At 49.1% G+C, this 24,536-nt stretch overlaps 1 protein-coding gene across 1 annotated transcript in view; it reads right to left on the reverse strand.

The window, feature by feature from the left end:
* Positions 1-1,652: 1,652 nt before the first annotated feature.
* CRLF2 (cytokine receptor like factor 2) overlaps positions 1,653-24,536 on the reverse strand; it is a gene marked incomplete at both ends in the record, with an annotated part of 28,765 nt that continues 5,881 nt past the window's right edge. Inside the window, 6 exons of the mRNA XM_082864419.1 lie at positions 1,653-1,919; positions 4,205-4,289; positions 6,598-6,703; positions 7,483-7,645; positions 9,571-9,704; positions 10,630-10,793. Of these exons, the coding sequence (XP_082720545.1) occupies positions 1,653-1,919; positions 4,205-4,289; positions 6,598-6,703; positions 7,483-7,645; positions 9,571-9,704; positions 10,630-10,793 (919 nt within the window). The remainder of the gene's footprint in view (positions 1,920-4,204; positions 4,290-6,597; positions 6,704-7,482; positions 7,646-9,570; positions 9,705-10,629; positions 10,794-24,536) is intronic.

A 24,536-nucleotide genomic window follows, 5' to 3' on the forward strand; every position in this document is an offset into this window, starting at 1 on the left:
CTACTGAGCCTGCACTCTAGAGCCCACGGGCCACAACTACTAAGCCCGTGTGCCACACCTACTGAAGCCAGTGCGCCTAGAGCCCGTGCTCTGCAACAAAAGAAGCCACCGCAATGAGAAGCCCGCACACCGCAATGAAGAGTAGCCCCCGCTCGCCACAACTAGAGAAAGCCTGCACGCAGCAACAAAGACCCAACGCAGCCAAACATAAATAAATTAATTAATTACTTTAAAAAAATAAATAAAAGCCTCTCACAGCCCAGAAACAAGGTCCCAGGTCCAGGCGTGCAGCCCACCATGAAATCTTCCTCGGGGAAAGGTGACTTCTGGGGTTCCTGCTCTCCCACTTCCAACCCTGCACCACAGCTCTGACCCAGGAATGACCTTCCCAAACGGGAACAATCACATAAGGCCCACCTCCCAGCTTCCAGGGAAGAGAGTGGCCTTACTGCAGCTGGAAACCTGGCCCCGAATTGCAACACCTACATCCTCCAGAGAGGAGACAATTAGCAATGTTGTCTTGAGAATGGGAACGGGTTGCTGAGCTCAGAAACAGGGTGAGAGTCCTTCTATGTTTGCAAACCGTTAGCGGGCTGCCTGGCTTGGTGTTTGTTCACTAATAAAAGTGTTTTCTTTCCATTTCTATCTTTGTGGAGGAATTTTCTGGGGTGGGGAGAGATTTCGTTAAGTTATAAATCCCCAACACCACACACACACACACACACACACACACACACACACACACACAGACTCCAGGTATATCTGATCAAGTTTATTTACTGCACCCTGCAGAGAGAGACAAGATAAACTCAGTGCCAGCGTGAAAAAAAAAAACAAAGAAAAAAAACAACTAGATCTCAATAATCTAGAAATCTAGACACATCCTGTACGTGAAGCTTGAGGGCATCAAACTAACATTGTCCACTATCTCCACACATATCAGCAAGATGTTTACATCTCACCGTAGTTCTCATGCCAACACTTTTTTTTCTTTTTATTTCAATATAAAAAACAATAATAATAATGCACACTCAGCGGGGAATGTCTCAAATGCTCATGCAGGGTTTTTACATTCAAATGTCTCTTAGGAGTGATGTCCTGAGTGTGGACTCAGGAATTAAAACAGTCTGCTTAGTAAAATGCCTCAATGCTTGCAAAGAGGGTTTTTCCTTTTGGATCAAGAGCTGGGTGGCTGGTTGTTGCTGGTAACCCAGAATTCCTTTTGTACCTGGGGGTGCCGTGCCTCACCTGCTGGGTACAGGTGCCGCATAGCAAAAGATCTGAGGAGCCACTCAGGTGCGAGCAGTAATGGCGAAAGGGCAGGACTGGGTGCACACGTGCGAAGGAAGGTGGGCTCAGGCCACGGGCTGTCCTTCCTTAGGATTTAAGTGAACCGTGACAACGTGCCAGGTGACAGCAAGAACAAGCCCAACCAACAGTCTGCCGCCTATAGGGAATCCGCCTTCAAGCCCTTGGATATCGACATGGATGGGATGCATTGGTTGGATGGGTGGGATGTTGGGTGACCCCAGACACCAGCATCCTCGGTTCTGGGGAGTTCCCTTCACAGCGGTGTTTAGCCCCTGAGATGCTGTCCTGGGTCCTACAATGTCAACGTAGATTTTGATGTTGGCTTTTGAGTCTGCACCCCCTCAGAACATCACGTATGAGCTGTCACTCATCACAAACGTAACATCCCCGAGAGAGACCACCTCGCCGCCCTGGGGGGGCTGGCGAGGCAGCTGGCCGGGCTCCCCGGTGGCCTCTTCCTCCGCTGTCTGCCGGTACGCAGGGCTCGTCACCGCTGTCTTGGGCATCTCGGCCAGCTGGACCACCACGGCCTCTTCCGGGAGAGACTCCCACTCCCCGTCTTCCATCTTATTCACATGAGCCACGTTCTGCGTGTCCTTGATCCACTCCTGCCAGGATGAAACACTGTGACTCAGGCTCCGTGCGGCAAACCCCTCCCCTCGGGGCCCGTGCATCCCCGGGACCCTGGCAGCCTCCCTCCGGAGGTGATGCCACCCCCAGCAGAACAAGAAAGCTCTCATGTTTAGTATCTTGGCATAGAGCTTGTGGTTTCAGACCCGCCTTTTTTTTTTTTTTTTTTTTGCGGTACGCGGGCTTCTCACTGCTGCGGCCTCTCCCGCTGCGGAGCACAGGCTCCGGACGCGCAGGCTCAGCGGCCATGGCTCACGGGCCCAGCCGCTCCGCGGCACGTGGGATCTTCCCGGACCGGCGCACGGACCCGTGTCCCCTGCATCGGCAGGCGGACTCCCAACCACTGCGCCACCAGGGAAGCCCCAGACCTGCCTTTTGTCATCAGCCTCAAAGCGGCTGGCCTGTGGTCACTCCTCACACATGAGGACCGCCTGAGGGGCTTTTCCGGAACCCAAAACAGGAAACACAGATTCCTCCCTGCGCCCCCACCCCGCAGGTATGTTCTCTGAGATGGGAGTGACTTTTCAGAAGGATTGTCACTCAGCAGGGCCAGGGGGCCCAGATGCTGAATCCTAACAGGTGCCCTGGGATTTCCTGATGCTGGCTGGGAGCACATCTGGAATACGGTGCTCCAGGGGACTGTATTCCACCGGGTGACTCCTCTGTTCCCTATAACATCTCCCTTCCCCGGCCCAGCCTCCCCCATCTCCTTCTTCTAGCCCCAAGTATTGAAAAGCTTCAGATTTCCTGTCCTAAACTCTGCTGTAACCCCCTCTCTTCTCCCTTGAAAGGAACTGGGACACCCCTAAATATGCCGCTTTGGCACAAGGATTATTTTCAGCTGCAGGCAATGGAGAATGCACCGCTGCAGAGAGCATTCTCTGCTCTCCGTTTATCCTCCCTAGAAGCAGGGCATAAATGGCCCTTTTGGCAAGGAAATGTACATTTGTAAACGGTCACCCTGACCCTTCCAACTCCAGAGACAACACTTATCACCTGGGAGAACTTGAGTCCGCATAAAATCTTACTAAAGAACCCTTATTTCTCATGCATTTCCTAGTCACCTTCCCATATCTTGCCTGCCACCCCCAAGTCCCCAACCCCTTTTCTTTTACTTGGTGTCTCCTCCACACTCTGTCACTCTTTGTTTTCACTTGTTTTCATGTGCATACAAAATAAACCTTTTCTCTTCTTAATCTTTTTTTTTTTTGTCCATTTAATTTGCAGGTATCAGGGACAGAACTTAACAGGATAGAGGCATGTTTTTGTGGGTTTTCTTTCCATTTCTTTCCCTCTCCTATACCTATAAGTAGTTTTAAAATTCACCTTTTTGCTCCTCTGGAAGGTTAAATAGTGCATCCCTTCCAAAATAAGGATATGCCCCAGTGCTAACCCTCAGAACCTGGGAATGGGACTTTATTTGGAAATAGGGTCCTTGCAGATGTGATGAAGTGAAGGGTCTGACACGAGGTCCTCCTGGAGGAGGGTGGCCCTACATCCAATGACAGGGTCCTTCTAAGAGACAGAAGAGGAGAGACACAGACACAGAGGAGAAGCCCCATGAAGACAGAGGCAGAGACGGGAGGGAGGCAGCCACAAGCCCAGGGACGCCTGGAGCCCCCAGGAGCTGGAAGGGGCAGGAAGGACCCTCCCCTGGAGCCTCTGGAGGGAGCGCGGCCCTGGGACACCTGGACCTCACACGTCTGGTCTCCAGGATGGGGGAGGATGAATGTGTGATGTTTTGAACCCCGCCGTTTGTGGCAGCCGCAGGGAACTGGCATAACTCTGATCCCATGGTCCCGTAAAGTCTACGCCTGGGTGTCCACTGCTGGCAATCTCCTGGGGACACGGTGCTGATTCCCTCCGTCTCATTCCTCCCAACTCCTTAAGCATTTGTCATGTGAATGAAACAACAACCGTAAAGTTTGAAAAAGGAAGTGTAGGTTTTGTTGTCAGCTCTGCAGAGGGAACAGATTAAGAACACAACTTCCTGATAAGATCAGAAAGTGATTAGGCTGGAAAATCCCGTAGTGGGGGCCACTGATCTCCGGGGCTGATTTCAAGAGAAGCCACCCTCGGAGGCCCTTGGATCTGCTCTCTCTGACCCAAAGAGAAAAGAACGTGCTGCTGCTTTCAAATGCAAAAGGGCTCCAGGCATTTAAAGAGGCTGCTGGAATAAACGCGGGGTTTACATGGTGCACAGGGGGGTAGCAGGACGGCACAGAGCAAGCCTGTTTCTCAGGCCCAAGGACATGACGCTTACCTGGAAGTTACCTTGGTGAGACTCAAAGAGCCCCGAGAAGGTGAATCTGGGATCCGGCACGCTGGGCATGAGAACCTTCTTAACCCTGAAATGGACATGGAGAGTCTGGTCGGACAGGCTGGCGCCCCTGAGCAGGGCTGTGGACGTCCAGGCGGACAGACCCCACCCACCGCCCCGCCATGAGGGGCCCGGGATGGCTGCAGACTTTGACCCCAGAGGCTGCACACCTTGGCGGAACTGCGTCCCCAATTTCAAAACACGTGCCCCGCTCCTACCCTCGCAGGTACCCTGCTCCCAGCATCCACGAGAAGCCCTCACCAGGAATGTGATATTAGGGGCGTGGAGCCCGTCTCTGCCAAAGAGCAATTCTCATTACCCAGGAATCACTACTTCTGTTGACATTGCGGACTGAATCGTGTCCCCACCTCCCCAAATTCATAACTTGAAACCCTAGCCCCTCAATCTGACCGTATCTGGAGGTTATACTTCTTAGGAGGTAATTAGGGTGAAATGAGGTCATAGACATGGGGTATGAATGTGAACAGGATACACCACCCCAAAATATGCCACTTGGGGATATTGTGTATTTGGAGGTGAAGGCACTTGAGAAACAGCAGAGGTAGGAGAAGCCCTCTGCCCTCCCCCACCCACCTAAAAGCAGACCACAAATTTCCCTCTTTACAAAAAAAAACAATTCCATTTGTAAAGGTGCCCCCCCCCTTTACCTGGAAATGGACGAGTCACGTCACTGAGAGGCACCAAGATGCTTCCACACAGACAACCGTTATCTGCCTGTAGTTTCCCCCACGCATTTCTTAGTCACCCTCCCACTAGTTACCCACATCCAAACTCCCTTTTCATTTGTCTTCCTTTTCCACTTCTCCACAAATTATCACCTTTTGTTAAAATGGTACAGAAGCCCCCGAATTAACTGCCTTGTTAGGTGTTCACTTCCTTTCTACGAATCTCCACGCGCTTAAAAACTTTACATCAGTAAAGAAACATGCATTTTCTTACGTTGCTCTGTCTTTGGTCAGTTTAATTCGCAGGCCCCCAGATACAGAACCTAAGAGGTTTTCATCTAATAAGATGCTAACCCTATGTGACTGGTGTCCTTAAAAGAAGAGGAGATTAGTACACAGATGCACACAGAGGGACGACCGTGTGAGGACACAGGGAGGAGAGGGCCGTCTACACACCCAGGAGAGAGGCCGCGGGAGGAACCAGCCCTGCCCGCACCTGGACCTCAGATTCAAGCCTCCAGTACTGGGAGAAATAAACGTCTTTTGTTTGAGCCCCCCCCCCAGTCTGGGGTGCTTTGTTATGGCAACCCCAGGAAAATAATACAGTTGATTTCACCTCTCGTCATGAACAGGGACTTCCTTGAAGACAGGACAAGTGTTAGTTTTTTCCAAGAAGTGTACCCCTCAGATTCCCTCAGGGATGATTTCAGTTTTGTATTAAAAACATCAGACATGTCACCTGTCAACACGCTTATCTGATTGCTTCATCTACTCCCTTGCAGAGAACCATATTGCAGGCATCTGTCTGAGCTGGTCAAAGAGAGAAGAGCAGACTGAAGAAAAAATGGGGCGATTTGCAAGAATCAAGAGAAGCTGTATCCAACCATGACGGGACGTCCTTGAAATTGTCTAACTTAGCCTAGCTCAGACCCAGCCTGAGTTGTCCAGAATGGCGGTCCATGTTTCTCTATGCATCACTCCAGTCGTTGGTATGGAAACCTCATCCTAAGAAACAAAGATGGCACCCACGGCCCTGGGCGTCAGTGCCTTCAAACATCATCAAGAAGTAAAAGGCCCGGGCGCAAGTACGTTTAAAGAAAGATGGAAATAGCGGTTGTTAAATTATTGCACGGAAGGTTAATGGGGAGAAATATTTAATATCATATTTTTGAAATGCTTTCTATGGTCTCAAAGAATATTGTTTTGCTGTATCTGTAAATGGATTTACAAACCAGACAAGCTTTCTTCTTGTCCAGTTTTTCTCACCTCACTCACCAAATTGTCTCATTTAATAAATCTCAATAAAAATTAAAAGTGTTTTACGTACCTGTCATCGTAACATGACAGGAGGACACAGCTCAATGGGGCGTGTGTTTGAAGCAAGGTAACGCTCTCATAGGAATGAGCATTCTTATATCCTACTGTCTCCAAGAGAATATTTGTCAATGAATTCTGCAGATATCTCTGCACCTTTGGCATTATTTCCCTCTCAATTTTCTTGTCATATACCACTGGCAAAGTGTGTATTATAGAGAAAGTGATATTCAGCTAAATAATCATATCAGACAATTCTTTTTTTCCCCCCCCAGTTCAGGGACATATTGGAACCAAAGCCCATGTGTCTGAGGATTCTGTCAGGGTCATCCTTACCTCCGTAGTTTCCATAAAGGCAGAAGGAGAAGGGAGGCTATCAGGAAGGTGACCATGCCAGCAATTAAAATAAAATTTGGGAAAAGGCTCTTTTCCTGGCACAAATCTAAAGCAAAACAGAATGAGGGCCGTAAGTTATCAAGATAATTTCAACATAATACTAGATCGCACTCCAAACCCTGCCACCCACATTGTTTCTTCCTTTATAAATGTCAGGGTCAGCAAATCTTGATTTTGGTGTGAAATATCCTGGAAAGAGAGATGGTGACACTGGACAGGCAAACATCAGGAAGGAGGGAGTGTAGATTTAACTCACTGCCAGGGGTATTTGAGGATATCAGGGCTTTCTTTGGTCTATCCATATCTATCATCTATCTATCTATCTATCATCTATCTACCTATCTGTCTATCATCTATCTATCTATCATCTATCATCTATCTATTTACCTACCTGCCTATCTACTTATCTATCTACGATATATATCTGTCTACTTACCTATCCATCTATCTAGCTATCTATCACCTATCATCCATCTATGTCTATCTATCTATATATGTCATCTATCTATCACCTATTTATATCTCTCATCTATCTCTCATCATCTATCATCTATCAATCTATCCATCTATCACCTATTTATCTATAGATCTCTCTATGCATCTGTATCTATATCCATGGAACCACATTCATAAATGACACATTATTCTTGCTATGAAATAAAAATGAAAATTAGTCCAATAATGATGGAATCTAGAAGAGGAATTCTTCCACCGTGACCTCTGGAGCAGAACTTGGGGTCATCCGTGTTTTCGGGTGCCCCATTCCACCCTCCCCCCAACGTAGGGTGCTGGACCATGTTGTGCAGCGATGCTGTGTGACATTACCTGTTAGCTTGCCCCTCTGCTGGTGTATCACCTCTGACCAGTCACTTGGGTATGTGTCAGAGCCGTAGCTGGACTCCAGCGTTTTCACTCTGGCCCGAAAGAAATAACACTTCTCATCATCCAAACTGTCGAGCGTGACATTGCAGGTTTTTGCCTCCTTGGACTAGAAGGAAAAACAGACACGATGACCCATGATTGACCCAGACTTTTTCATCTTCTACCAGGGATTCACACAAGATTCCTCCTTGCAGGATTTCCCTCTCTTGTTTAACTTCCTCTCTCTGCCCAGATATTTATCCTCCAAACAGCAGCAAAAACAAATGTGGCAGCACCTCTACACCTCCCTCCAAAAAGGAAAAAAAATTCGTTATGACAAACATGATGACAGACGCTTTTGAAGAATTACTAAGTTCTTTCTTTTAAAAAAAAAAGTAATTTTTTAAAATAGAAGTATAGTTGCTGTACAGTATTATATGTTACGGGTGTACAATATAGTGGTTCACAATTTTTAAGGGTTAGACTTCATTTACAGTTATTATAAAATATTGGCTATATTTCCCAAGTAACTTTTTTTATGAATATAAAAGTAATGTATGCTGTGGCTTCCCTGGTGGCACAGTGGTTAAGAATCCGCCTGCCAATGCAGGGGACATGGGTTCGAGCCCTGGTCTGGGAAGATCCCACATGCCACGGAGCAACTAAGCCCGTGCGCCACAACTACTGAGCCTGCGCTCTAGAGCCCGCAAGCCACAACTACTGAGCCCGCGTGCCACAACTACTGAAACCCGTGCGCCTAGAGCCCGTGCTCCGCAACAAGAGAAGCCACCGCAATGAGAAGCCCGTGCACCGCAACAAAGAGTAGCCTCCGCTCGCCGCAACTAGAGAAACCCCGCACGCAGCAACAAAGACCCAACACAGCCCCAAAATAAATTAATTAATTAATTTAAAAAGAAAGAAAAGTAATGCATGCTTACATTTGAGACTTTAGAAAACACACACAAACACACACACACACACACACACACACACATACACACACACAAAGGCAAAATAAGACACTTAAAACCCGTCTTTATCCTAGCTCCAAAATACAATCACCATTAACAAATTGATATCATTTCTCTCCTTCCGGGGGTACGGTATTCATTGAACACAATATTTAATGTACGCATTGCTTCTTATCACTAAATATTCTTCAAAATACCTTTTGATGGCTCTTAAATATTTTATTATAAATGCACCATAATTTGTTTGACTGTTCTCCTGCTGTATGCCACATAGGTGGTCCCTAAGTCCATGTATTTATTTTAGATAGTGCTTCGATAGACGTCTTCGTGCATAGAGCCTCATCCACATTTTGAATTATTCCCTGAGGATTGATTTCTGCAAAGGGAATTAATTGATCACAACAAGGACGGAGGTCTTAAAGTTTCCTGGTGTTCAACATCATTAAAAATGATCACATTTTATGATCAGATATTTAGGAGAACTCCAGTATCCCTCTATTTCTTTTTTAATTTTAATTTATTTATATTATTTATTTTTGGCTGTGTTGGGTCTTCGTTGCTACGCACGGGCTTTCTCTAGTTGCGGTGAGTGGGGGCTACTCTTTGTTGCGGTGGGCGGGCTTCTCATTGCGGTGGCTTCTCTTGTTGCGGAGCACGGGCTCTAGGCACGTGGGCTTCAGTAGATGCGGCACGCGGGCTCAGTAGTTGTGGCTCCCGGGCTTAGTTGCTCCATGGCACGTGGGATCTTCCCTGACCTGGGCTCGATCCCGTGTCCCCTGCATTGGCAGGCAGATTCGTAACCACTGCGCCACCAGGGAAGCCAAGTATCCCTCTATTTTAATGTGTATTTCTTTGATGAGCAGTGATTCTATTCTACTGATTCCAGCCATTTGTCCGTCTTCTCCCTTTTTGGATGAGTGCCCCCTGCTTCTGTCACATACACTGGGCTCCACAATCACATGACCAAGTCCTTAAAATAAATCTCAATATCTTTGTCTCTGTGTCTCTCCATCTTTCTCCACCGTTCGCATCTTGGGGATACTTACGTACACCTGGCCTGAGAAGACGTCCCTGCCCTCACCTGCCACTCGGTGTCAAAGGTGCTCTTGTGCTGGATTTCATACACGAGACCTTTGTACCACAGGTCAGAGCAAGTCACTGTCACTGCTCCCTGATGCCACTGGAAGCTCAGATCACTCAGGGATCTGGGTTTCACTAAGAAGGAGAAATAGCACAATGACTAACACCTCTGCCAAGATAAACATTCCACATCTCTGAAATTACAGTGGTAACTGGGTTTGGATTCACTTTCCTCTGACTGTTCCAATCCTTCCTCTAATACCTTATGAGATGTGGGGTTTCCTTGTCTTTAGTACATTGACAATAGAACTTTTAGCCAGCTCTCCAAGGACCCTTAGGTGTCTCGTGGAAAGAGCGCTCTGAAATTGCTTGAAAAACTTTTCTGTATCTGTTATGGGATGAATTGTGTCCCACCAGAAAAAGACACTTTGAAGTCCTGGACCCTAGCACCTCAGAATCTTTGGAAAGAGGGTCATTACAGGTGTAATTGTTTAAGATAAGATGAGGTCATCCTGGAGTAGCGTGAGCCCTAATCCTGTATGACTGGTGTCCTTATCAGAAGAGAAGAGACACAGACACAGAGGAGAAGCCACATGAAGACGGATGCAGAGACGGGAGGAGGCGGCCCCAAGCCCAGGGACGCCCAAGGTTACGAGCAGCTCCCAAGAATTGGGAGAGGCTTGGAGCAGATTCTCCCTCAGAACTTCCAGAAGGAAACAACCCTACCCACATCTCGACTGTAGAATTTCTGTTGTCCAGAACTGGAAGATAATGTTTATTTTAAGCAACACAATTTCTGATCATTTTTGATGGCAGCCCGAGGAGACTTACACAATGTCTATGAGGGATTGTTTTCAGTAGGGGGTCCATAGCTCTCATGGGATTCTGAGATGGACCTGTGACATCCCATCCCTCAAAACAGGGGGGGAGGGGAAAGAAACTCTGCCTCACAGAAATCCAGACGAAAACATGAATCTTTGGAGAGAGGGTTTCACTACCTTTGTATGATGTATCCTAATCCAAAATGGACAGTCAACCCTCAAGGTACTAAAGCACGTACGGTAACTGCTGATCCACAGACTCTTGCTGAGAAGAGGGTGTGTTCCATTCCTGATGGAAAAATATAGAACTTCATCTTTCTCTACTTCCAAGAGGCACCCGGCAGTGTAACCTTGTTGAAGGGTATACTGGGAGCACGGTCTGTAGGCCTCATTGCTGCTTAACCTGTGATTTAAAAAGAGAAAAATTCAGCTATGTAGCATCTTAAAAATAACAACTTAAGGGCCGTTCCTTTGCTCCATGACTCTGTCACTGACTCAGATTGGGTACCACGTCACTCGCTTCAATGACCCCCTCCCCTTACAAAACTACAGCAAGACCTGTCGAAACAGAAAAGTACCCCTCTCTCCAATGTTTACCCCCCTTGAATGGATCTTGTAGGGCTCGAACTGTGGCCCTCCAAATGGCATGCCTACGTATCGATACTAACCCCGGAACCTGGGAACAGGACCTCATTAGGAAATAGGATCTTTGCAGATGTGATGAAGTGAGGGGTCTGAGATGAGGTCCTCTTGGATGATGGTGGCCCTACACCCCATGACAGGGTCCTTCTAAGAGACAGAAGACGAGAGACACAGACACAGAGGAGAAGGCCCGGGAAGACAGAGGCAGAGATGGGAGGGACGCGGCCACAAGCCCAGGGACGCCTGGAGCCCCCAGAAGCTGGAAGGGGCAGGAAGGAGCCTCCCCTGGAGCCTCAGGAGGGAGCGCGGTCCTGGGACACCTTGACCTCAGACATCTGGTCTCCAGGATGGGGGAGGATGAATTTTCCTTGTTTTAAGCTGCCCAGTTTTGGGTACTTTGTTGCGGCCGCCCTAGGAAAGTAATTGACCTGCAGAGTAACCCAGCCCTTGACTCAAAGAGGCATTTTTATTTTCTATTGGAGTAGAGCTGATTAACAGTGTTGTGATAGCTCCAGGTGCACAGCAAAGTGAATCAGCCATGCATATACATGTATCCAGTCTCCCCTCCCATCCAGGCTGCCACATAACATTGAGCAGACTTCCCTGTATTATACAGTAGGTCCTTGTTGGTTATCATTTTTTTAAAAATAAAATTTATTTATTTACTTCTGGCTGCATTGGGTCTTTGTTGCTGCGCGTGGGCTTTTCTCTAGTTGCGGTGAGCGGGGGCTACTCTTCGTTGCGGTGCGCGGGCTTCTCATTGCAGTGGCTTCTCTTGTTGTGGAGCATGGGCTCTAGGCACGTGGGCTTCAGTAGTTGCAGCTCACGAGCTCAGTAATTGTGGCTCGCGGGCTCTAGAGTGCAGGCTCAGTAGTTGTGGCGCACAGGCTTAGTTGCTCCGGGGCATGTGGGATCTTCCTGGACCAGGGCTCAAACCCGTGTCCCCTGCATTGGCAGGTAGATTCTTAACCACTGCGCCACCAGGGAAGTCCCTGGTTATCCTTTTTAAATGTAGCAAACTCCCTAACTATCCCTTCCAGGAGACACTTTTAGTAGGGATATCCCAAGATTGGGTATATCTTTGAGGCTTCCCTGCAATATTAAGAAGAAGCCTATAGGACCGAGTGTGAGACCAGCTTATACTCCATCCTTAAGATCTCAAACCCAAGCAGTGACGAGACGAAGAATTATCTCCTTTATGATTAAAGAAATGGATGCGGGACTTCCCTTGTGGTTAAGAATCTGCCTACCAATGCAGGGGACACGGGTTCGAGCCCTGGTCTGGGAAGATCCCACATGCCCCGGAGCAACTAAGCCCGTGCGCCACAACTACTGAGCCTGCGCTCTAGAGCCCGCGAACCACAACTACTGAAGCCCACATGCCTAGAGCCCGTGCTCCGCAACAAGAGAAGCCACTGCAATGAGAAGCCCGCGCACCGCAACAAAGAGTAGCCCCTGCTCGCTGCAACTAGAGAAAGCCTGTGCGCAGCAAGGAAGACCCAACGCAGCCAAAAATAAATTAATTCATTCACTAAAAAAAAGAAAAAAGATATAATCAAATATCTATTTAAAAAAAAATAATCTAAGTGGTTTCGAGCATGAGTCAGTCATCACTCCGTTAGAAGGTCTGGGAGCTGTGGCTGCAGCTGTGGTGAGGCCTGAGAGCTAGAGGGCACACACATACACACTTGCACCTTCTGATCCTTCACACGCTCGCGTCCTGGGCCTCCCAGCTGTTGACATCTTAGAAGAGGAACTATTTTAGCCATGGGCATGGTTTTCCCTTCCTCAGGGCACTTACTTCTGGAGGAATGTCAAATTAGTCCCGGGGTATTCACTTGCGTTCCATGTAACCTTCACAGTTTCGAAATTGAAGTTGATGATTTGAAGCTGCAATGTTTCTCCTGGGTAAAAAGACACACATAGAGTAGACTTCGAGGCGATGCTGGAAAGAGCTTGAAATTTGTAAAATGATGTCGGCACTCATGTTATAAGAATGATATAGTGCTTTTTAAAAAAATTTGATGATATATTTTATTTAACCCTATATATCCAGAATACTATCATTTCAACATGATATCTATATCTATCTATCCATCTATCTATCTACCTCTATTATCTATCTATCTCTATTATCTATCTATGTATCTATCTATCATCAGCATCATCTAGCTATTATTTATCTACTATCTATTTATGTATCTATCATCTATATCGTCTATCTACCTATCTATCATCTATCTTGTCATCATCTATCTGTTACCTATGTCATCTATCTGTAATTATCAACAAGATATTTTATATTCTTACTATGTGTCCAGAGTCTGTTATGTGTTTCATACTTATAATACAAGAATGATAGAGTGCTTTAAAGGGACAGAGAAAACCAAGATTCTCACAAACAAACCGGTCATGACTTATGTCAGTAAGAACTGCAGGATCTATGGAGGTCGGTGAGAAAACTCAATCACTTTGAGAGACAACAGTCAGTGCAAGATTACAGCGGACTTTCTTCTCTCGTTGGCAAGAGGTAAGGATTATCGGTTAGTGTGAAGAGTAAACAGTGAGTGCCGACTGTGTGTCCAGTGGCACCATGTTTTGTGGGCACACAGAGAGGAACTGGACACTGTCCCATCCACCAAAGTCACTGTCTTACTCAGAACACCACACATGACGAGTCGAGGAAAAGCTCAAGGTCAAGTGAGTCCTTCAATGTGTGCTTTACAAGCTACTTAGGCTCCACACCTGTCAGAATGGCCATCATCAAAAAGACCACAAATAATAAATGTTGGCGAGGGTGTGGAGAAAAGGGAACCCTGGTACACTGTTGGTAGGGATGCAAATTGGTGCAGCCACTGTGGAGAACACTACGGCAGTTTCTCTAAAAGATAAAAATAGAGCTGCCATAGAAACCAGCGATTCCACTCCTGGGCATTTATCGCAAAAAAACAAAAACTCTAATTTGAAAAGACACATGCACCCAATGTTCATAGCAGTACTACTTGCAATAGCCAAGACACGGAAGCAACTTAAATGTCCGTCAACAAAGGAATGGATAAAGAAGATGTGGTACATGTGTACAATGGAATACCACTCAGCCATAAAAAAGAATGAAATAATGCCATTGGCAGCAACATGGATGGACCTAGAGATGATCATACTGAGTGAAGCAAGTCAGACAAAGACCAATATCACATGATATCACTTACATGTGGGATCTAAAATATGACACAAACTAGTGAATGTAACAAAACAGAAGCAGACTCACAGATACAAAAACAAACTAGCGGTTACAAGTGGGGAGAGGGAAGGGGGCGAGTGTCAAGACAGGGGTAGAGGAGTAAGAGGTACAAACTATTACGTATAAAATAAATAAGCTACAAGGATATATTGTATAACACAGGGGATATAGCCAATATTTCATAATAACTCTACATGGAGTATAATCTTTAAAAAATTGTGAATCCCTATGTTGTATACCTGAAACATATATAATATTATAAATCAACTATATCTCAATTTTAAAACTCATAATATATATTTTTTATAAATTTATTTATTTATTTGTTTTATTTATTTATTTATTTATTGGCTGCGTTGGGTCGTCATAACTGCACGCGGGCTTTCTCTAGTTGTGGCGAGTGGCGGCTACACTTGAAGCCAATACACGGGCTTCTCATTGTGGTGACTTCTCTTGCTGCGGAGCACGGGCTCTAGGGACACAGGCTTCAGTAGTTGTGGCACACGGGCTTAGTTGCTCCGCGGCATGTGGGATCTTCCTGGACCAGGGCTCGAATCCGTGTCCCCTGCACTGGCAGGTGGGTTCTTAACCACTGCGCCACCAGGGCAGTCCCAAAACTCATTATATATATATATATATATATATATATATATATATATATATATTTTTTTTTTTTTTTTTTTTTTTTTTTTTTGCGGTACGCGGGCCTCTCACTGTTGTGGCCTCTCCCGTTGCGGAGCACAGGCTCCGGACGCGCAGGCTCAGCGGCCGTGGCTCACGGGACCAGCCGCTCCGCGGCCTGTGGGATCTTCCCGGACCGGGGCACGAACCCATGTCCCCTGCATCGGCAGGCGGACTCTCAACCACTGCGCCACCAGGGAAGCCCTCATAATATATTAAAAATAAATAAATAAATAAAATGTGTAAGTTTTTTCTTCATCCCTTTGAAATATAGGTAGAGACTTTTCGAAGTTAGTGAGCTTTAGCCAGATTTGGGACCTAGGCATAACTTTCTCAAGGGAGCCAACTCTTTGAAGAGCAAACATGAACGGTGTGGAGCCCCATTTCTGTGAGGGGCTAAGAGTCTGGCTCCAGGTCGTCAAAGCACCTTCAGTCAGAAAGACAGGAGTTAATTTTTCCCTTGGAGAAAGCCAATGATCTGACCCAGGTGGTCCCTCCACCTGGAAGGTGAGTTTAGGAAGAATTATGGTTACAAATGGTGCTGGGACATCCTCCCGTTTGAGAACGCGGGTGCAGTGGCTGGTGTCCACCTTGCTCTAGAAGAGGGTTTGTGTCTTGTCAACCTCTTTCTCAAAAAGCATGTGCATCAGAGCGCAGGCTTGTTCAATGCTTATTCAGTCATGAAATCGTGTCTCTCTTATCTCTACCTTGGTGGAGAAGAATTCTGGGTTGGCGAGAAATGCCAGTTTTGATTCTATTTCTCCGGTACCATCAGAAACACCTCCATCTCTCCAGAAATTACCGCCAACCTGGGCCATCGGTGGTTAACCATCCTGGTGGCACCATTGCCCCTGAGAGATACCATCTCATTCCTGTGATTTCACTGTTCCCACCTGAATGTCGGCTCCTGAACGGAAAGAGCTCAGGGCCAGCAGGACCCGTTGTTGCTTAGAAAGTATGTGCTGATTTTATGGGATATTATGAACTTATTCGGAAATTTTAAGAGATGAAGGTGTAAATGGCAAAGTGTACCAGGACAGCCCTGGTGACAAAGGTTGTCTGTACCAAGGCAAGGGTGGGGGTGGGGGGTGTCTCTGGGTCGATTTCCTCATGCTTCTTTTGACACCGGTTCACAAGGGTTCATGAGGGTTAGGCGTGTTCGGGGCAAAGGCGCATTAGCACTAGCCCCAACAGAAACACAGTAGCCTTATGTGGAAACATGATCTGAATCGCCAATGGAGTCGTGAAGTCTGAATCTGTTGGTTCAAAATGGATCGACAGGGTGGAAATGGCCCCGGAGGGACCTCCCTGCGCAGCTCCGGGACCTCGGGTGCGATGGGGGGAGGCTTTCCTAAGACTGTGCCCAGTGGGACCGCAGGTGTTCACACACCTGCGATGACCTCGGGCAAAAGAAAAGCAGGCAAACCACAAAGGCCTTTCGTAAAGCAAGTTCTGCATTTTCCAGGAAGTTCCTACAAAGGTTCTGAGTGAGCCCGGCTTCACAGAGGGATGAGAACCGCCTCGGGTGGGACCCTCTGTGCATCCACGACCTTAACCCCTACTTCTGCCCACGGATGTGCTTCAAGTGGGTCAGAATCTAGAACTGGTCTAAAGGGCTCTTTCTTCACTCAAATTCCACGTGCGCAGTGGTGGCAGGTAGAGGGGGGCTGTCAGAAGGAAGCCATGGGTCTCAAGGAGTCTGTGACCACAGGGAGCTCCGATCACAGCCAACTCTCTCCTCCCTCTGCCTTCTGTCGCTGGCAGATGGAGTCCTCGGTTCGGCCACGTGAAAACAGAGCACCGGGCATTGCACAGAGCTAGGGAATCATGTGGGTGCCAGCCCTGGGGACACCCCACATCCAGGCTCTCTCACCCTCCTCACTGTGTCCACTTGATACCCAGTTTGCAACCCCAGGGCTGCAGCAAAGAAGGCCCCTAGGGACCCTTCCAAACCAGGTAGGCGAGAGGCCAGCTCGGACGTGGACGGTCAAGCATGGGGTGATGCCTGGGGACAGTTCAGAAGCTACATGTCACGAACGTGCCACCACCTGCTCCCATCCGGGCCTCCCTTGAGCTGGAAAGCAAATCGAAGCTGTCTAGTGCAAGAGGGGACCAGATACCTCCCGTCCGCCCCCTCCTCTTGCTGCCTTTTGACAAAGCTTGTAAGGTGATCATGCAGCCTGGAAACAATTCTCTGGAAAAGCCCCAGGAACCAGGCCCTGCGGACAGAGAGCAAAGGTGACTCTGATAATCGTTCTCAGAAGGTGCGGCCAGCCGTGGGATGGGATTCAAGGGTGACCCCACGGACAACGGGTGACTGGGGAGGCTCTTGTCTTTCTCGGGGGCACTGTGGCGGCATGATCTCACCACGGGAAGGGAAATGTTAATTCAGACAAAAGCCTTTCACCTCTTTGGAGGCAGACAGAACAGCAAAGCAGCCCAGATTCTCAGTTCCGCGGACAAGGGCTCTTCTATTGATTCTTTTCCATTCAGACCTAATCCTGAGCTCAGTCAAGAGTGGGTCCTGGGGCTTCCCTGCTGGCGCAGTGGTTGAGATTCCACCTGCCGATGCAGGGGACACGGGTTCGAGCCCTGGTCTGGGAGGATCCCACATGCCGCGGAGCAACTGGGCCCATGAGCCACAGCTACTGAGCCTGCGCGTCTGGAGTCTGTGCTCCGCAACGGGAGAGGCCGCGATAGTGAGAGGCCCGCGCACCGCGATGAAGAGTGGCCCCCGCTCGCCACAACTAGAGAAAGCCCTCGCACAGAAACCAAGACCCAACACAGCCATAAATAAATTAATTAATTAATTTTAAAAAATAATTAAAAAAAAAAACAGTGGGTCCTTTGCAACAGGCAAATGGAGCTTTGCCCGAGACTCAGGAACCTGTGTAAGCCCTTGCCACTTTGACAAGGAAAACACTGCAGTTGCAAAAGACACCATAAAAAGAAGAGAGCAGAGCTGTTCAAAGAAAGGGCATTTCAGGCAGACAAATGGCTACGTTCGCCAGCGTTGACTTACTCAGCTCCGTTTCTTCTGAAGCCATCAGATGTCCCAGCAGGAAGAGAGCAGCTGAGGCTGCCCAGGGCAGAAGGATGCGCCCCATGCTTGAAGGAGGAGAAAGCAGTGAGCAGAAGGTCAGCGCCCCAGCTCCTCGTACAGAGGTCCCCCCGTCTTTAAAATGTGGAAAAGAAACTCGGGAAATGACTACAGGAAACAGCCATGCTTTATTTTAAAAGATGACTCTTGTCAAAAAAAAAAAAGTGCAGGATCATTTTTTCAGCCCCGCCGAGCACTGTTGCAGCCCCGCCGGATACATCTCACTTGAAACAGTATCAGATATGATCTGCACCCAGGACTCTCACCCTCTGCTGGGTTGTGAGAACCCTGCGTTTGGAGGTCGAGGTCCAAGCGCGGTCCTGCAGCCCTCGTCTTGCTGAGGCTTCCTGGCTGCTCACCCAGAAGCAGGGACACTTGGTCCCTCTCCCAATGGCCTCAAGCCAAGCAGGGGACAGCATGGTATCCATAAAGGACAAAGTTTGGGGACGTGCAGAATCCCAAGGAGAATCGTTTCCCAGATGTTACCAGGGGGATGTGTAGGTGGGCTTTTTCCCACAGAAGCAAGCCTGGATTGATCCCCAGTGGCCAGTTTATGGCCCCCGTGTCTGCCTCCAAATGTGTCCCCGGGAGTGGGTGACTCTAACGCAACATGACACGCACCGCGATAACCGTGCTTGTGAAATCATGTCAAAACTACAAAGCCCCTTCACCGATATCCACTGACAGAATCTGTGGGCGGCGGGAGATGGGCAGAGTAAACACCAATTGCTCCATTGTAGAGTTAAGAACTCAGTTTCCCAGAAGCAGACAGCGGCCGATTGACTTCCAGTGGCATACTGCAGGGCAGGTTGAGACTCGGGTCTTCCTGGCACCAGATCAGGGGTGCTTCCACCGTGGGCATCCTTCTGGAGGTCAGAGGTCCAACACTGCTGTCCCTGGGCTGAAATCCAGGTGTGGGCAGGGCTGGCTCCTTCCGGAGGCTCCGGGGAGAATCCGTCTTCTTGCCTTTCCAGCTTCTAGAGGCGCCCACCTTCCTCAGCTCATGTCCCCACGTGACACCAACCTCTGCTTCTCTGACTCTGAACCTTCTGCTTCCTTCTTGCAAGTAAGGGCCCTTGTGCCCACCTGGATAACTCAGGACACTCTTTCCGCTTCCAGATTCTTTTTTTTGGCCGTGCCGTGGCGGCTTGCAGGATCTTAGTACCCTGACCAGGGATTGAACCCACGCCCCCTGCAGTGAAAGCACAGAGTCTTAACCACTGGACCACCGGGGAAGTCCCCATCTCCAGATTCTTAATCACATCTGCAAAAGGTCTTTTTTTTTTTTTTTTTTTTTTTTTTTGCGGTACGTGGGCCTCGCACTGCTGTGGCCTCTCCCGTTGCGGAGCACAGGCTCCGGACGCGCAAGCTCAGCGGCCATGGCTCACGGGCCCAGCCGCTCCGCGGCACGTGGGATCTTCCCGGACCGGGGCACGAACCCGTGTCCCCTGCATCGGCAGGCGGACTCTCAACCACTGCGCCACCAGGGAAGCCCTGCAAAAGGTCTTTTGGCCTGTCAGGTGACATATTTGCAGTTGCCAGGAATTAGGACGTGGACATCTTTGGGGACATTAGTCTATCTACTACCCAGGGATTACGACGTGGACACCTTAGTGTGATAGATGATAGATTGACAGACACAGACATGCATATATACTCATGTACATTGATGACAGATTGATGATAGATAAGTAGATAGATGATAGTGAGATAGATGGTAGGTAGATGATAGATAGATAGATAGATAGATAGATAGATAGATAGATAGATAGATGATAGATGATAGATAATTGATAGAAAACCTCTCATGCTAGCTCAGGGCTTCTCAGCCTCAGCACTCCTGACATCGGGGCTGGGTGACGCTCTGATGTGGGGCATCCTGGGCCCTGTGGGGGGCGGAGCAGCTTCCCTGGTCTCCACCCACCAGGTGCCAGGAGCTCCCCGCCCCCAGCCAGGACAGCCAAAGGGCTCCAGGCATCCCCCAGCTTCCCTTTGGTGGGGGGGCCCCTTATCCCTTCATCTCCCCCCACTGCTCCCTCCTTCCCGCCATCCAGGGCAGCTAGAGCTTCTAGCTCTTTTCCAGAGCAGACCTTGCCCTGAAGGAACTGTTCATTTCAGAAATTTTATCTACAGAAGGAAATACTCAGGCAGACCACACGGGAAGAAAAGGCCTGGGAGGCCACTCTGATGTCGGAGAAGAAAGCCAAACCTCACCGTGGTGCTTCTGCAGCAGGGATGGGGATCCTGTGAGATTAGGATTTTATGGGAACAGAGATGAGTGGTCCCCGAAGATGGGTTCTCACAGCTCCCCGGGTCAATGACGTGAAAGAGTGTTTGCCCTTCGGGAGGACCAAAGAGGCACAAAGAGAGGCTGGGAAGCCGCGGTGCTCTCTCGCACTCCCTGGAAAACTGCGACAGGCTGTCACCCCATGTTTTGACGGCTCTGAGACGCTGGACCGCTCCGAGAAGGGCGACCCGGTGGGAAAAGCGTGATGGCCGGGGTTGTGCCACCTCGGTGAACTGCGCGGGAAGGTTTTACGTTCTCTGGTCCTGCCCTTCGCGGGCGCATAAACCTGGGCGGGGGGGCGGGGGGGAGAACATGGGCAGGCGAGCCGTCCCCTCCCTTCTGGATTCCAGAATGGAAACAAACTGCACGTGAATCTCGGAGGCCACGGCCATGTCTCGTGGAGATGACACATCAAACCGCATGCCATCTCCTTCCCACTGTCCGCCCTCTGCGCTCAAAGCCACAAACGGGTACTGTGCCGTGCGCTCTTCTCCGTATCAGAGGTGCAGGGTGAGTCAGCAAGCGAGAAAAGCAAAGAGGAGGGAGGTTATAAGACGTGGGTGTGAATGGAGCTGGAAACGTCAGTGTTTCTGTGCTTTCTTCTGTTCTGCCCACTCCCCCTGCGTGTGGGAACGATTTGGGTGACCTGTGGAGGTAGCACAAAACACCCCAAAGCTTAGAGGCGCCCATGGACAGCAGCTTGTCATGTCTCCCGATTCACAGACTGGTTGGGACTCAGATGCTCAGAAGCTTCGGTGTCGGCTGGATCCATCGTCAACGGGAGGATTGATTGAGTGGGAATGTTCTAGAAGCTTTGCTCACACACCTGGCCTCTGGACTGAGTAGTAGCTGACAGCCTGACTGGTCCCTTCCCTGACCGGAAGACTTGACTGCATGGAACGTTCCCCAAGGTCCGGTCACTTCCGCTATCTTTGATTGGCCAAAGCAAGCCACGGGCCAGCCCAGACTCAAGCGACAACGAAGCCCCTTGGGAGGAGCTGGAAAGAATTCACACCCATCCAGATTTCTCCACAATAGCGATCTCTGTCTGATCAGGTTCCACGTGATTTCCATAAAAGACAGTTCTTTCTCACATGAAGTCAAGATACGATGGGTTCGCAGCAACGATAGTGAACCACAGTGTTGGTCCCACCAGCCTTAAATGTCCAGCTTCTGCCACACCGAATCGTGTCAGAATGTGCAGCGTGACACGACCTCTCACCTCTACTCCCGCACCGGTCTGTTCCTGAATCTGCCCGGCGCTGCTGGATGTAATGTCAAAAAGGCACGGGGGCGGGCAGCGAAAGCCGTGAGCTGCGCGCTTTGCTCTCAGATTAATCTCAGCGAAAGCGTGTCGGGGTTTACTGTGTATTGAGAACTATTGCATGACAGAAGGGTTTCCCCGCTCAGCAGACAGCAGAGGCCTGGGAGCGATGAACGTAGCACAGCGGCATTTTTACAGCACAGAACCGTGTGGGAAGCTCTTTGCTATTTCATTTGTTTGAGGAGAGATTTGAAGATGGGCAGCTGTACTGATCCAGAACCTTGGAAACGGAGGGATTGGCTTCGGAGGGGGCGTGAGTGGAACTCAGGGGGCCTACGCCTCTGGATCTGGGAGAAGGATGCCTTGTCCGCATGTGGTTACGTTAACAGCTCAGTCTGAGGACGGGCCAGCAGACACCATCGGTGTAGAGCATGGACCAGTGCACAATGCTTACTTATATCACAAGCCAAAGAAAACTCACTTCTTAACTGCATGGTGTGTTCTTGGTCAGAGAGTTACAACGTTGAGTACAAGGGCCTGCCTCTGCTGAGCAACGTTCCCTCCATAAACAAGTGAGTCTTGGAAGAGCTGACGTTTTTGTAGCCCATCCCAGCCTCCTGTCTTGCCCTGCTCCATCCCACCTATCCCCAAACCCAGCCTGGCTTCGCACAGAAATACCAGGAAGGGGTGGAGGAAGTGACCAATGACATGGGCAAAAATGGGGGAACCAGAGCAGTTCTCCTGGACTTCTCCTAGAACGAGGAAATACAATTCGGCTAAGGAAAAGGTCTTTATGTGTGATGTGATAAAGTCTCATAAATGAAATTACGAGTTCAACACTAGCTAAGTGGAGGCCTAATTAAATGTAACGTGTTGGCATAGTCGTGCAATGATGATGGGCTTAGTAGGACTCTGTTGGTCTGTGTCTACACATCCCGGGTGCATATGGTGTCCACCCTGTGTCTGACACGCAGAAAGTGTATAATCCTGAAAGCTGACAGAGGGACAAATGGAGGAACATATGGGTGGATGAATGGGTGGCTGGCTGGCTGGCTGGCTGGCTGGATGGGTGAATGATGAATGGACAGACGTGTGGGTAGAATCATGGAAGAATCATCCAGTCTGGGTTCTCAAGGTCCCTGAAAGATGTTATTGTGGATTGAATTTCCCCCTAAATACATATCGAAGCTCTAACCCCCAGAACCTATGCCTATGACCTTATTCGGAAACAGGGTCTTTGCAGATGATCAAGTTAAGATGAAATTTTGAGTAGGCCCTGATCCAATATGACTTGTGTCCTGCTAAAACGGGACCTTGGGCATGCCAACAAACATACAAAGGGAGGAGCATGTAAAGACACAGGGAGAAGATGGCCATCTACAAGTCAAGAAACCCCCGAGGCTCCTAGAATTAGCAGAGAGGACGTTGAAAAGATTTACCCTCACGGCCCTCAAAAGGAACCCACCCTGCTGACACTTTGATTTGGCACTTCCGGCGTCCAGAACTGTCAGACAGTAAGCCCCCCCCCCCCGCCAATCCCCCCCAACCCGCTTGCCATCTGTGGTGTTTGTTACGGTTGTACCAGGAAACTCATACAGACGTCACCCTAAGTCTGGTAGGGGCACCAAGCTTGTTATGGACAGAACATTCCATCTCGTGTCCGAATGGCTGCAATGCACAGAAAGTCCACCTGTTCCCCCGACCCAGCCTGTCCTCTGACCACACAGAAAACCCATCTCTGTGTGCGCCCTGTTCAGATAACTGAGGATGGCCAACGCTACCTTGGTTTCCAGGTTAAACGAGCCTCATTCTCTCATGAGCTCCTAGACGCTTCGGTAGCCTGATGTCCTGGCAATGAGCCCTCAGGTTCAAGATGCTGGGTGACCCTCCATAGAGGTCATTCACGTGGCTGAACAGCAATACGGGAAAGGGAATAAATCCATCACAGGGAGGGGGACAGGAGGGGCAGGCGCTGGCGGAGCACAGGGTTCTATAGGATTCTGGGCTAAGAGAGAGGATTGACTCTTACAGGGATGGAAACATCCGAGTGGGGGAAGGTGAAACTGTAGGGGAAGGGAGGAAAAAAAAATCTTTTTCCTCTATCCTCTTAGGTTCTTTCCCTAGGCCCCTGCAAATTAAACTGACAGAAGATAGGCGAAGAGGGAAGAAGAAAGCAGAAGTTACACGTGCAGCGTGCATACGTGGGGGAGAAACTCAATGATCAGTAACTCAAAGGGATGGTTAGAATTTGGGGTTTATGTGCCTAACTTAGCAGGTTATGGGGAGGCGGAGAAGGGACACTTAGGGGAAAACAAACGTCTTTTGAAAAGATAAGTGGGTTTTCAGGTGAACGAACAGGAGATCAGAAAATGTGGGATGATGTTTGTGTGCACAGGTATGAGCGCTCTTTCCACCTCCTTCCTGGCCATAAACGCCCCTGGAGAAGGGGCTGGGGGTGGATTTGATTACCTTTTCCCTTCTGGGAGCAGATCCTCCCTGAAGGGAAATTTGCGGAGCCCTATTTCTCAGAAACTGCTGCTTTTGTTCAGACAGGGAAGCTCCAGGAAGAGGTTTTTTTTTTCCCCCCGCATCTGTTGAATTTCAACTGTCTTCAGGTTAAAATCATCTTGATACCAAAGTGGCCTATTTGGGGTGTGGCATATTCAAATCTCCTTCACAGGCCTGGGTCGAGGATTCTCCAGGAAGTCTGGGAGCCCCTTTGCCTGGAGGAGCCTGGGTAAGGCACAAGGCGGAAGCAGATGTTAGGAGGAGGATGGACACCCAGCAAGACCGAAGAATCCACACCAGCTCCTGGACCCACCAACCCAGTGTCATGGCCTGAAGTGGGCTTGAGCAGCCAGCACAGCTCGCCTGGAGCACCGGAAAAAGGGAATCAGCTGTCATGCTTCCCCAAAAAGCCTGTATATGCAT

This window comes from Leucopleurus acutus (genome assembly GCF_964270905.1).
Source record: "Leucopleurus acutus genome assembly, chromosome: X".
Classification (NCBI taxonomy): domain Eukaryota; kingdom Metazoa; phylum Chordata; class Mammalia; order Artiodactyla; family Delphinidae; genus Leucopleurus; species Leucopleurus acutus.